We start from the raw sequence: 12,311 nt of genomic DNA, 5'->3' as shown, positions 1-12,311 counted from the left end.
GGTTAATGATGTCACCAGAGCCCCCTCCATGGGATTATTTGCTTGTAAATCACTCCCCTCCGTTCTAGTCCTATGCATGTGTCAATGCCAAGCCGTCCTGCGGGAAGTCCCTGCCCAGAGGGCTTTACCTTTACAGGCAAGAGAGGAGATCTGAAGTAACAACCAGAGGGAGGTAGAGAGTTCCCCACACAGAGGGTTCCCTGAGAGCTGTATCAGAACTGAGGGATGGGGGGGGGAGGGAGGGCAGGTCTTTGTACTCACACAGCTCCAGCCGCTCCCCAGTCATGAGCAGGTCAGGGTTTGAACAAGTGCACAAGCAATTTTCCGTTGTCTCCCCACTGTGCACATCCCCTTGAAGCAGGCTCCCACGTCCCAGCCCCTCCCACAGCCACCCCTCAGACAACCTAGTTAGTTGCTTTATTAAAAACGTACAGATAATTTGAACCGTCAATCTGGGCACCAGCTGCCTAACACTTAAGTCACCATTTGATCTTATCCCCTCTGCCCTCCCTTATCACTCCCCCTCCTGCAGTTTATCACAATCACTCGGGTCGTGTTTCACATTTCTCAGCTCTTAGGAGCAGGGCCCATGTCTCCAAACGCGTATGTGCAGTGCCCAGCCCATTGGGGCCCCGATCTTGATTAATAATAAATTAACAAGGGGAAGGGGCCCAGCCTCTGATGCAGCTGATGTTAGCACAGACCCCTGACGTGGTCGGAAGTGCTGCATTGCCAACGGGGGTGCACAGTTCAGGCGTATGTGTGGGTATGTCTGCCTGCACCTGCTTTAGCTCCAGCAGGGGGCATGCGACTCAGCTCTGGAAACTATATACTTATATATAACAGCATCCACAGTTCCCACGGTGAGCGCTCCGTCCTCTCTGCTGTGGGAAGCGCACCATGCACATAATAGGGGGTAGGGGGAGTCCGGCAGAAAAGGGAATTCTTTTTTTGTTTATGTCTCAACCAAACAGTGGAAGAATTCAAAGACATAAGGGGGCTTCGGGGCCAAAGGATTGGGAAGGGGCATACTCTGGCCTTCATGCCACACCCATCCCATGGGTAGCTGCGTGCCTGTCAGGGATGCACTAAGTGACATGACTGACATCTCTAACCGGTGGTTCTTTCGTACTCACGTTTGATGCATCGCTTTGTGCCAGGAGCTGTTGTCCACCCTGAGCAGCACTGTCCCCCGCAGACGTTCGGCCTAAGCAGCCACAAACCGCAGGATTAGGAAAAGAGTGAAGGTGAAGCCTCCCCATAGACAGCACCCCCTGAGTCACCAATAGAACCACTCCCAACAGCATCCAAGCTTTCCTTGCACCCAGACCGCTGCAGCCTGAGATCTCAAGCCAACAAAGGCTGGGCTTTTTAAATGCTTGGACAGGAAACCCCCAAGAAAGGACCAACCAGGTGCTACAGGGAGAGGTGAGGGTGACTCAGTAGAGGGCGCTCTCCTTTCTGAATCAGTACTAACCTCAGTGCCCTAGTATGGTTGCAAGGGGGTGCTGTGCTGTGGGCGCCAGAGGTGCCCCATTTTGCTCATGAGTAATTTGAGCTCCTGACAATTGGGGGTCATTAAGGATCTCCCAGTATGGTTTTCCAGTGTTAGGTCTAATTTCAACATTCGTAATTGTATTTTGCTCCCATAAATCTACCCTGCTGTTTCAAATGGACACAGTATTTTTCTTCATTTCCTGCTTCAAACTAGCATGGAGTGTTGCTTTGCACTGTTATACGGCTACACAGCTCACCCCAGAGGCAGCTGCATTCCACTGTGTGCATGCAGAGGCAGAGGGCGTGATTTCTATAGCTGAATAACTTCTTGTAAAGCACTTTCCGATCCTTCATGATCAAGCCATTATTAATATTCATAGATTTTAAGGCCAGCAGGATCCATTATGGCCATCTCAGCTAACTTCCTGCATAGCACAGGCCATAGGAGGAATTCCTGCATCAGGCCCCTATCTAGTCTGCTTAGATACGTCTGCAGTATATCTTTAGATGTCTAAAAACATCCAATCTTTATATTGTTGCAGGCCTCCCATCCAATTCCAGCTCAGGCCCAGCTCCACTTGGTTTGTGAAGTGGGACATCACCACAGCTCCCTCCTCCTCCCCCGGGGTGGCCTAGATGCACTTTGCAAATCACATTCAGCAGGTTTGTGAAAGAGCAAAAACATTTCCTGTTCTTGCCTCAAATTACTGGCACAATTGGAAGGTGGTTTCTGCAGGCGGGAGCAGGCGCCGCCCCCAGAGAAACTGCTTTGGCCTCAGATCAAACCAACAATTCCTCGTGGAATGAAGTCCAGAATCTTTGTCTAGATCTCGCTCGCTCACGCACAAAGAGGGAATGCCTCTCTTCCCAGGCTATACGCTGGGCAACGTGATCTGGGGTGCAGAGTGCGAGACTGGAATAGAGCAAGTGGGCCAGAACTTAGCAGGGCCCCCCACTCTCTGAGGGCACCACATCGACATGCCTGGCTCTTGTGGGTTATCGGGGGGACAGTTGTGCCCCAGCACACTGGGGGACGGTCTGACTCTCCCTTGGAAAGCTGCTGATGCCAGGCCAGCAGGAGCAGCCACAAGCTGTGCAGGTGAAGCAGAAGCACAAAGAACAAGCACTGAAAGGAGTGAAAGGTCTGGCAAAGGCTGCCTGCTGCTGCCTGTAGTGACAGACTCACTGTCACAGCTTTGCTGTGTCCTCCAGGCTCACGGGCAATCCCAATCCTTAGCACTTTATAGACATTAACTTGCATCCTCCAAACCCCAAGAGGCAGGTCAGTATCATAAGCACGATGTTGCAGATGGGGAAAGTGAGGCTGAGAGAGGGAAAGGGACTGGCCAAAATTCACACAGCAACTCAGTGACAGAGCTGGGAAAATCTCTCAACTCCCATTGTGATGCCAAATTTGCCAGGCCCCAGTGCCACTCCAGGGTGGGGAGATCTGATCAACTAAATGTTTGTGAAGCTCTTGAAAGCAGTAAAATTCTAGCTAGGTGCAAAGAGTTACTCTTATCCTAGACTGCATGGGCCGCACTGCTGTGGCCATGGGGGGAACGGAGCAAACGTTTCTCTCACCTCCTGAGGAGACAGCATTAATGGACAGCCAGGTGCACTTGCTTTAACCCTAGGGGACTGGGAGAGAAGGTGGCTGGGGGCTATGGAGCTGGGCAAAGTGGTCTCAGTTTTTCACTGAGCAGGAACCAGTCCTGGGAGCATCTGGTTACATTTAAAGCATTTACTTGACATGTTCATGGCTTGAACGCCATGTGGTTTTTGTTGCCTTACGGAGAACTCAGAAATAAACCCCTGCAGGTTTAAGGAGCACAGCCTGTTTACAGCTCAGAGGGATGGTGCTCCAAGGAGTGGCTGGCTTCCTGCAGCTCTGCAGAACAGCAGCCCCCAGCTGCACGTGGCTCACTGCACATGCCATTGCCAGTGCCTCCCAGCAACCACACAACTCAGAGAGGAGCCCTCTGATTGCTGCCTGCTCCTCCGGTATTTTCCTGCCAAGGGCATTCACGTGGAGCATGAGCTGGGGGGGTTCCCTCACCCCCAGCATCGCAGCGCCGAGTTGGAAGGTCACAGCTGAGGGCAATACTCTAGGCTAGGTAGCCGCAGGGCTGCCCCACAATGAGGAGGTCTGTATATGTGACAAGCCAACCACTACGCAGGTGCCGGGGCCTCAGAATTGAGGTGGCTGTGTGGAGCCACATGGGTCCCTGCTGGGCTCCGTGCAGCACCGAGCCCCTGGTGCTCCAGGAATAACAGTAGCCGGAGCTAATCACACAGCCTGCATGCCAGGCATCCACCCACCCTGCCGGGGCTGTCAAGTGCCTCCCACCCTGAAACCTGAGAGCACAGGCAAGAGTGCCCAGCCAGGGGACCAGCCCAAGGCCCTTTGGCCTGCACACTCCACAGCCAACCCTGCACCATGCATCTGCCAATCCCCAGAGCCTGGCTTGGGGACTAGCTCTGTGTCACTAGTCCTCTGAAACCGATAGCCTAGGCACAGTGCCCTGCTGATAGCTGCCGTGCATCACCTGCCTTTGAACCCAAGAGCCCTGCTGGAAGACTGCCCCATGCCACTCTCTCCTACGCTGCCAGTCACCACACAGGTATGGCCCACTATGGCAGCCCAGGCAGGGAGGGTTGGCCGTGTGTGTCCTGCTGAAGGGAAGCAAACTGGTATGGCATTTCCTCAGCTGAGTGGAAAATATTAAGCAGAGACCAGGAGAGTCCCACCCTCTGCACTGAGCAGCAGGGAGGGAGCCAAGCACTGGTGCGAGGCAGTGACTGGTGCCCATTCTGTTGCACGCAGGGCTAGTGGGGGTGAGAGGCACACGGATAATATAACTCATACTGCAGGTACCACAGCATGGCCATTCCGTGGCAATAATGTTCTGCAGTTCCCAATATCACCACCAGGTGGTACCAAGCTCAACACAGCCCAAAAGGCCCAGACTAAAAAGAAACCTCCACAAGCAGGTCTCCCTGCTAAAGCCGGATCAGGTCGGCCACAGCAGGATGGACTGTACAAATGGCACACACAGTTGGCAGGAATGAGCATGAGGCTGGCCGCACCGGTGGGGCCCATGCTCTCATCCTGGCTCTGCCGCTGACTGCCGAGCGGGTCTCACGCCAGTCTCCGGTTCCCCCCAATAAAACAGGGCTGTCATACTGATGCACTGACCTCCCTGCGGGGCCGTGGTGACCAGTCTGTTAAGGGACAGTGTCCTGACTATGCCAAGCACTAGATGCCGGATAATGATCACATTTAGGAGCTCTTGCCTGAGGGGCTAGATGTGCTCTGTGATCTCTAAACATCCCACACTAGAGAGAACAGCCCCAAATTGCACCCAAACTGAGCACAAGAGAAACTACCCCACCCTCATTCAGTAAGGTTGCAGGTGCTGTTGCCCCAGATGCTACTTGTTTCTTACAAGGGGGAAAGAGAGTTCTCTTTTATTTTTTGTGCGTGACAGAGCCACTCCTGCCCTGATCTTGCAAAGAGAACCACATGGGCACAGACCTGTGCTTCACATGAAGCCCCATTCACTTCTCTAGGGCTCTGTACAGGTGCAGAGGTCCACCCAAGTGGTTCTCTTTCTAGGCTCAGGGCTTCAATCTCTTGTCTTTCTTCCAGGCGCCCTCTCCCTGGTCCACAAGTGCTGGGAGACAGAAGCCTCGTCTTGTTTCTCTGGAGCGCCTGTCACAGCCTCACCTCCAAAGTCAGCAGGTTAATTTCCCACAGGTCCACAGTGAGAGCACACCTTTGAAATTGCGCAGTCTGTGTGGTGAAGCCCCCACCACTCCACACATCAGGAAATGCCACAGCCACGGCTCAATGTGCAATCTTAGCTCTGCCTCTTTGGCTTAATACAATACAGGCTTCATTATTAATTATTAGCACTGCAGGAGCACCCAGGGGCCTCAGTCAGGATTAGGACCCCACTGCATTGCATCCTCCACACACACAAGCCCTGAAGACTCTGCAGTCTTATTTGAAACCAGATACAGGCATATGTAACGAACACTAGGGGGAAGGAGGACAAGAGAAGCAATGATAAGATCACGGACTTGTAGATGTCAGTGGTGTGCACAGCTTCGTTACATGATCACATGCTTTCCCAAATACAACAGAATACATTTTTTACAACCACTTCTCGTCCTGCAGTACTGGGCACTGAGCTGAGTATTACTAATACACAGGCTCCATTAAAGTCATTCATAGATTTAAAGCCAGAAGGGACCATTAAGTCACCAGGGTTTGACCTCCTGCATAGCACAGGCCAGAGAATTACATCCAACTTTATATGAGCAGTTCACCATAAACCCTTCTTACACAACAGAGTAAGAGTGAAAAGCTGCTTCACGCCACTGAAAATATGCCGCTGAGTTAGCATCATAAACTGCCTCAGCTCCTGAGCAGCCGTTGGATGTTAACGACGTTATTAAGAAACACATACTGGAAAGAGAACATATGCACGGTCTGAATAAACCAGTGCTGTAGACTGCCCCATTAGAACAAAGACAGCAGTGTGAACAACAAAGATTAAATAACACTTTCTTGTATATTGCAAGTGCTCTAAGATGGTAGGGGAGTTGTATGACGTGGTGGTGGTTTATTCCAGGAAAGGCTTATGACTATGTGACTGAAGATCATATTGGAATGAGGCAGCCATGTAAGGGGCAGCGTTAAGGTTGCCCATGTAACTCTAATGGGGGTACTTCCCCACTTCTGAAAGCTTTGCCATGCAAACCTTCGTGCCCCCACTCTTATCTTTTCTATGTCAAGTTTGCGAGAGGAGGAGGAGGAGAGAGCCGTGGTGGGCAGGGGCGGGATGGGCATAAACTGCATCAAACAGAGCGCGGGACAACGAGAGTCCTGTGATGTTGATAAGGAAGGTGGGGAGCAACTTGTGTCAGGGTAGAAGTTGGGAGTGTCTCCCAAGCATTGATGAGGGGACGCATGCAATGTGCCAGTCTCGTGCCTGTGCAAGTTTGTATGCCAGGATTGCTAATTTCCACTGTTCATGTCCTAACCAATTTCCACTGACGTACCACTCCCGCTGCCAGGAGCGGGGGGAAGGAGGCGCTCACAGCACAACAGCCCCAGGGGAGGTTCCTGGACATGCTCTTCTCCCTTTGGAAAGCATTGAGCACCCCATCGGCTTTAATAATGGGAGCTGCCTGGGTAGGTTTGAGTTCTCAGCTGTCTGTTGGGAGAGGAGAGCCAAGGGAGTAAGGCGTTCAGGCTCTGCAGTTGTACGGACACTCAACAGCTAGTGCAATGAGAAAGCACCCAGCCACGCTGCAACACATCTGCCTTGCATTGGGAGCTGGCCAGTTCTCGCTAGCGACACACCCAGATCTCTGACGTATTTACACTTTAGGTGCGTCTGAGACATTTCAATGGCTTGGGGCTCCCAACTCTGTGACACCAAGGCCCAGGGTGGGAACCTGCCAAAAGCCCATAAAAAAAAAACCGTACAAACATTTTAAAAATCAAACTGAACACACCCCACTTGAACATGGGCATGGATGTTGTGATGCAGGATAGATGGCATGTGCATGGGTACCAGTCAGGAAGGGGCTGGGTAAGGTCCTAGGCAAAGCTCGACAGAGCAACTGCAGCTTTTGGGATAATTCTGTTTTCCTTATTTTAATAAAGCTCCTTGTTCAGTGTTAGAAGAAAGCAGCTTCTGTGATTCTTTGCTATTGAGGCAGAATATGGTGTCAGAAGTTGTCTCTTGCTGGCTTGGATTGAGTCAATAGCAACGTTCAGCTCTCCCTACCCCTAAGACTTTCGGTGGGCATCACTCAATGGCCTGAGTGGAAGGAGCCCTTCCCTAATTTTCACTCTGCAGCTACACTGAACACAGAGCATGGCCTAGGACATGTCACTGCATTCCCTTTTACCACAGGGAGTGAAGCTAGACACATGTATGAATCACTGCTGTCACAGAGGAAAGGGATGAGACAGCACTCCCAGGAAGTGTGAGGATGAGCATTTTATTGCAAAAACGAATGCAACGGAGGAGTGGGATGCTTCTGACAAAGGGTGCAGAGCCACAGCATTAGGCTGTGTCTACAGTGGAGCTGGAGAGGTCATTTCCAGATCAGGGAGACATATCTGTGCTAGCTCTGAACATGCTAGCACACTAAATATAGCAGTGTAGTTGTGGCAGCACAAGTGGCAGGATGGGTGAGCCACCCCAAATACCACCCAACTGAAACCCTAGGTACTTAATTGGGGCAGTTAGACCTTCCTGTTATTCACCTTGCTGCAGCTACACTTCTATATTTAGCTCTGATCGATCTAGCACAGATATGTCTGCCCAAGATGGAACTTAAATCTCAGGGTAGGTCTCCACTGGAGCCAAAGTGTCGTGGGCCTGTATTAGGGCCCTGTATGGAAGATCAGAGAACTGCGACCTGGGAATCAGTAAGAAAACACAAATAAGACACTATCTAGTAACTGGGATTTTAAACACAGAACTTTCAGAACGATTATAGTCAGTGTCTGAGCTACTCTGAAATGGCTAGTGCAACTTATCTGCGTGAAAATACAAGTCGCTCTGCAGGAAAAGGGTGCAAGCATGGTGCAGGTAGAAAAGAATACATGTCCATGCAGGAAAAAGAAAACACCATCAAATAAAGCCTCTTAAAATCACAATTTCCTGGGCAGAAACATGGCAGATGTAGCAAGGGCAAAAATAAGATAGATGAGATGGAATCACAAGAGTCTTGTAGAAATGATTAGAAAGCCACAACTCAAAGAACCTTTCCTACCTAGAACATTACACCCAATAGGCTTTGGAAAAGAACAGCACTAGGCTTGTCTTAGGAAAACAAACATGTTGGTAACCCCTGACTATTCCAGTTAGGCAAAAATTCTCCACCTCACCAGATCCCCACAAATCAGCAGATCAGAGAAAAGTTAACAAGGCAACTTTTCTTGTCCTGGCACCTGGAAGAAAAAAATCACTGACAATAACCCACAACATACCAGCTCCACATTCCAAGCTTTTGGGGTGGGGGGTTGATTTCAAGGATTTTACTTCCAGCCCTCCCCACCCACAAGCAAATACACTGGTGAAGAGAGCAGTTCAGATTGCTAAGAGAATGCTACAAAAAAAAATTACCTATTAGCTCTACTGAGATATGGCTTCCCCACATCAGTCATTAGAGTAAACCAAACTCAGCTGCCTGTCTGGTCGACAGATCAGGACAATACTTACAGGTAAATCTTCATCCTAAATGATCCTGGTTAGAGGATGAAAGATGCTGCTTCTAAGAGGTCTTGGGAAGCTAACCCAGGCCTCCCAGTCCTGATAAAACTGGACATTGGCTGTTGCCAGTGGAACATGGTGGACATTGATCGGGGTACTCATTCCAGAAGAGGCAGGCAGCCTCCCCAGCTCGCTCCCCAAGCCCAGGTGAATTGCCATGTGACCCTAAAAGCAACGATGCTCACACCTGCTTAGTGGCAGTGGACATTCTGCTAAGAAGCATCCTGAATGGAGTGACTGGGATTTGATAATCCAAGTGAATCTACTGGACAACCCGCTCCTCAGGGCCACCAGGTGAGCAGAGCCGGATGCGTGAGGAAACCAGAGGCTCATCTGGAGCTGTACTTTGTTGTGAACTGCTAATCATTGTTAAATATGTTTATACAGCCATGGGGGGCAGGAGGGGAAGAGATGCAAGGCTGTGAGCTGCTACTTTACTTCATGAAAGCTTATGCCTGCTATAAATAAATTTGTTAGTCTTTAAAGTGCCACAGAACTCTCCTTGTTTTTACTTGACATCTGTTGTGGGAAGCAGGTGGGATGGGGCAGAGATAAGCGCTAGGTAGAAGCTCTGCAGTGAGGAGGAGAGGGAAGTTTAAGGATAGGGCCGCTTTCCATAGTCTAGTAAAGCTCCTTGTTCAGGGCTGGAAGTGTATCTGTGAGCCTGCACTACGCTCACATCAGGAGCACTAGAGCAGTCAGCCCTGCAGCCAGCCCTCTCTTCCCTCATCCCACGACTGTGCTGAGAGGGCAGCAGTGCACCAGCAGAGCGAGCTGAGAGGTGCATCCAGGGCAGGGGAGTAGGAAGGGGAATGGCAGGAGAGGAAGCATGGGGCTTAGGGCTCTTCTGCAGACCACATGCCCTCCGCCCCGCCTCCACACTACCATGACAGGGACTGGAACTGGAGGCAGCTCTGCCAGGCAATTCATAAGAAGCGTCCTCTAGCTGAGCCAGCAGGAGGTGTGCGAAGCTGGAAGCTGCTGCATGCAGAACTCACAAAGGGCCCATTCCAGGTGCAAGGCGCCAAGAGACCAATTACCTGCAGTCGGCGCCCCTGGCAACCAGGCTACATTCCCCAAAACCAAGCAGGGGCCACAGCAGCCCACTCCACTGCACCACCCCACGGACACACACTGCACTGTAACACCCCAGCTCCTGCACTCTCTGAGAGGCTACACACAACACCCATGCGAGAAGGGTAGCAAAACCACAGCCTGCAATGCAAACCAGTCGTGTGGCCCACAGCAACCCTGCCATGCCACACACACTCCCTCTCTCTCTCTCTCTGTGTATTGAGACAGAAGCACAAACTCCACCCGCACGTGTGGGACTGGGACATACACACATCACTACAGCAAATAAGAGAACTGACTCCTCCTAAGCTGCTTTGGGCCCTGGGCTGTGTGCCAGGGGCAGGCGAGGGTCAGCACAGCTGAAGCCGAACATAGACTGGCCCTTATTACTGCACATGGGACAGAAAGTTGGAAAGTGACTTAGGGAGCGATAATCTGAGCTCTGCCTGCTGGGGACGGCAGAGGTGCAGTGCCAATGGGCACAGATGGCTTGGTTAGTGAAGAAAGAAGAGTGGATATGGGACCAACAGCAGAGGTCCCTCCTGAGGCTGGAGCTTTGGGGCTGGAGTCTCCACTTACTGAGGTCCCCTGCAGATGGGACCTTTCTGGCCCTATAGCTCCCAGCTCAGACCTTCCATGTTGGTGCAGTAGAAGGAGTCACGTAAGGCACCTTGTCCTGCATTGGGACCCCTTTGGCTGCACTTACCCCATGAGACGGCCTCTGGCGTTCTGCACCTTTGCCCGGGGCACTGTCTGAGCTTTGAGCCCGTTTCTTTGCCGCTGGTGTGAGGAGTCCGTCCTCTGCCTCTGCACGGGGGTCTGAATGAGGGTCCCATCTGGAGAGTCTGCAGCTGCCCTTGGGTTGCTGGTTTGGCCTCTGGCACTCTGGGGAGCAGGTAGTTTGTGGTCTGGAGGAACAGAAGGCTGCTCGCTGTGGTCTCCTCCTGTCAGGCTCCTCGTCAAGGCTGGGTGATCCATGTGAGAGGCTGCTGGAAGGTGCTCCGAGGCAGATGGAGGGCTATGCACCCGGAACAGGCTGTACACCTTGCCTGTAGGACCCATGTTACTGCCCTGGTGCCGCAGCCTTAGCCGGGTTGTGTCCCTGCTCCCAGCTTCGGGTCTGAACGAAGAACTCAGATCAAATCTTCCAGCAAAGTCTCTCTGAGAATCAACAAGCCCCAGGAAAAGAGCTAAAGTGAGAGGGAGAAAACTCCCCCAGGAGCCTCTCATGGTGCCTGCCTGTGAGGAAAAGCCAGTCCTGAAGGGAGCAGAGAGCACTCAGTGTCGGGCTGACAGCCCCATGAAGCCAAAAGTGTCCAACGGGAGTTTGTGAGAGGGAGACTAGGCAAAGTTCCTTGAGCAAGTCCTGAAATAGCTTTCCAAGTCCTTCACTTCGCCATGTGCTGGGGACTGGGGGGGGCACTTAATCAGTACCTGCTGCCTGCAGGAGGAGGAGAGCCCGGGGCGAAGGTAACAGCAAGCCCAACAGCCTGGGCTGCACAGAGCCGCTGCAGCCGTCCCTCCTACCCCTGAAAGGAGAACTCCCAGTCCCTCCTCTTCCCCCTTGTCCCCTCTCCCCCGGCTGTCAGAGCTTGCGCTCTCTGCAGACAGCTCCAAGCACCTTCTCGCCTGCCTCTGGCAGTGGCAGAGTCTGGACTCTCTGGAGGGGATGGAGGGTTTTATTTTTGGAAACCTCCCCCTCGTGTCTTTTTGATGCTGACATCGCCCCTCTCCAGAGGACACGGCTCGGCCCCCTCCTTACCAGAGGAGACATTCCAGCAACACCCACTTTGGCAAAGGGAAACAAACTACAACAGAGAAACGTTAACCCCTGAGCAACCGGGGAGGCCCCTTTCACAGCCTGCTCACAGAGCTTGTGTTCAGCCTGCCAAACACTCCCTGCTGCTGAACAAGCCTGAGGCTCAGCTTCCCCGGCTCCCGGCAAGTGTTAGAATTTCAGAACAGCTGTAAGCGTTCAGTGAAGGTGGGGCAGGCAGGGGTACATGGGGGAGCACAGCCCCAGAGACAGAAAATACCCCAGGCCAGGGCCCTTCATCCCCGTTCCACAGGGGCTAGGATCTTCTGTATGAACACTGACATTTAGCCCGCATACCCCAGGAAGGCAGGAGAGCTGTTAGTCCCATTTCCCAGAGAGCAAACCTGAAGCCCAGAGAGGGGAAGTTTGCCTTGCTCAGGGTCACACAGTGGATCCCCCAAGTCCCAGCTCTGTGCTTTATTGTATTCATCCATTCACATCCATGGCTCCATGCCTGAAAAGGGCCAATCCAAAGTTCTAGGTCCTTCCGCTACAAGACCCAGGAGACGAGGCCAGGCAGAGACCCAGGCAGGATGGAGGAGAGCAGCACAAGTCTCCCTGTCTGCCTCCAATGTGAAGAGTTGGTGTTTTAGACAGTGATGGAAAAGACCACCCCAGTGCCA

At 52.2% G+C, this 12,311-nt stretch overlaps 1 protein-coding gene across 1 annotated transcript in view; it reads right to left on the bottom strand.

Moving 5' to 3' along the window:
* The window catches only part of LTBP2 (latent transforming growth factor beta binding protein 2), a 123,390-nt gene extending 112,288 nt beyond the window's left edge, over positions 1 to 11,102 (bottom strand). Inside the window, exons 1-2 of the mRNA XM_067533334.1 lie at positions 10,579 to 11,102; positions 1,137 to 1,207 (exon numbers count right to left, since the gene is read on the bottom strand). Of these exons, the coding sequence (XP_067389435.1) occupies positions 1,137 to 1,207; positions 10,579 to 11,102 (595 nt within the window). The remainder of the gene's footprint in view (positions 1 to 1,136; positions 1,208 to 10,578) is intronic.
* Between the last annotated feature and the right edge of the window lie 1,209 nt (positions 11,103 to 12,311).

The sequence above is a fragment of the Emydura macquarii genome, unplaced genomic scaffold, assembly GCF_026122565.2.
Source record: "Emydura macquarii macquarii isolate MOO-44397 ecotype Brisbane River unplaced genomic scaffold, CSIRO-AGI_Emac_v2 contig_374, whole genome shotgun sequence".
NCBI classification, from domain to species: Eukaryota; Metazoa; Chordata; order Testudines; family Chelidae; genus Emydura; species Emydura macquarii.
This window is presented reverse-complemented; position numbering and strand designations above follow the sequence as displayed.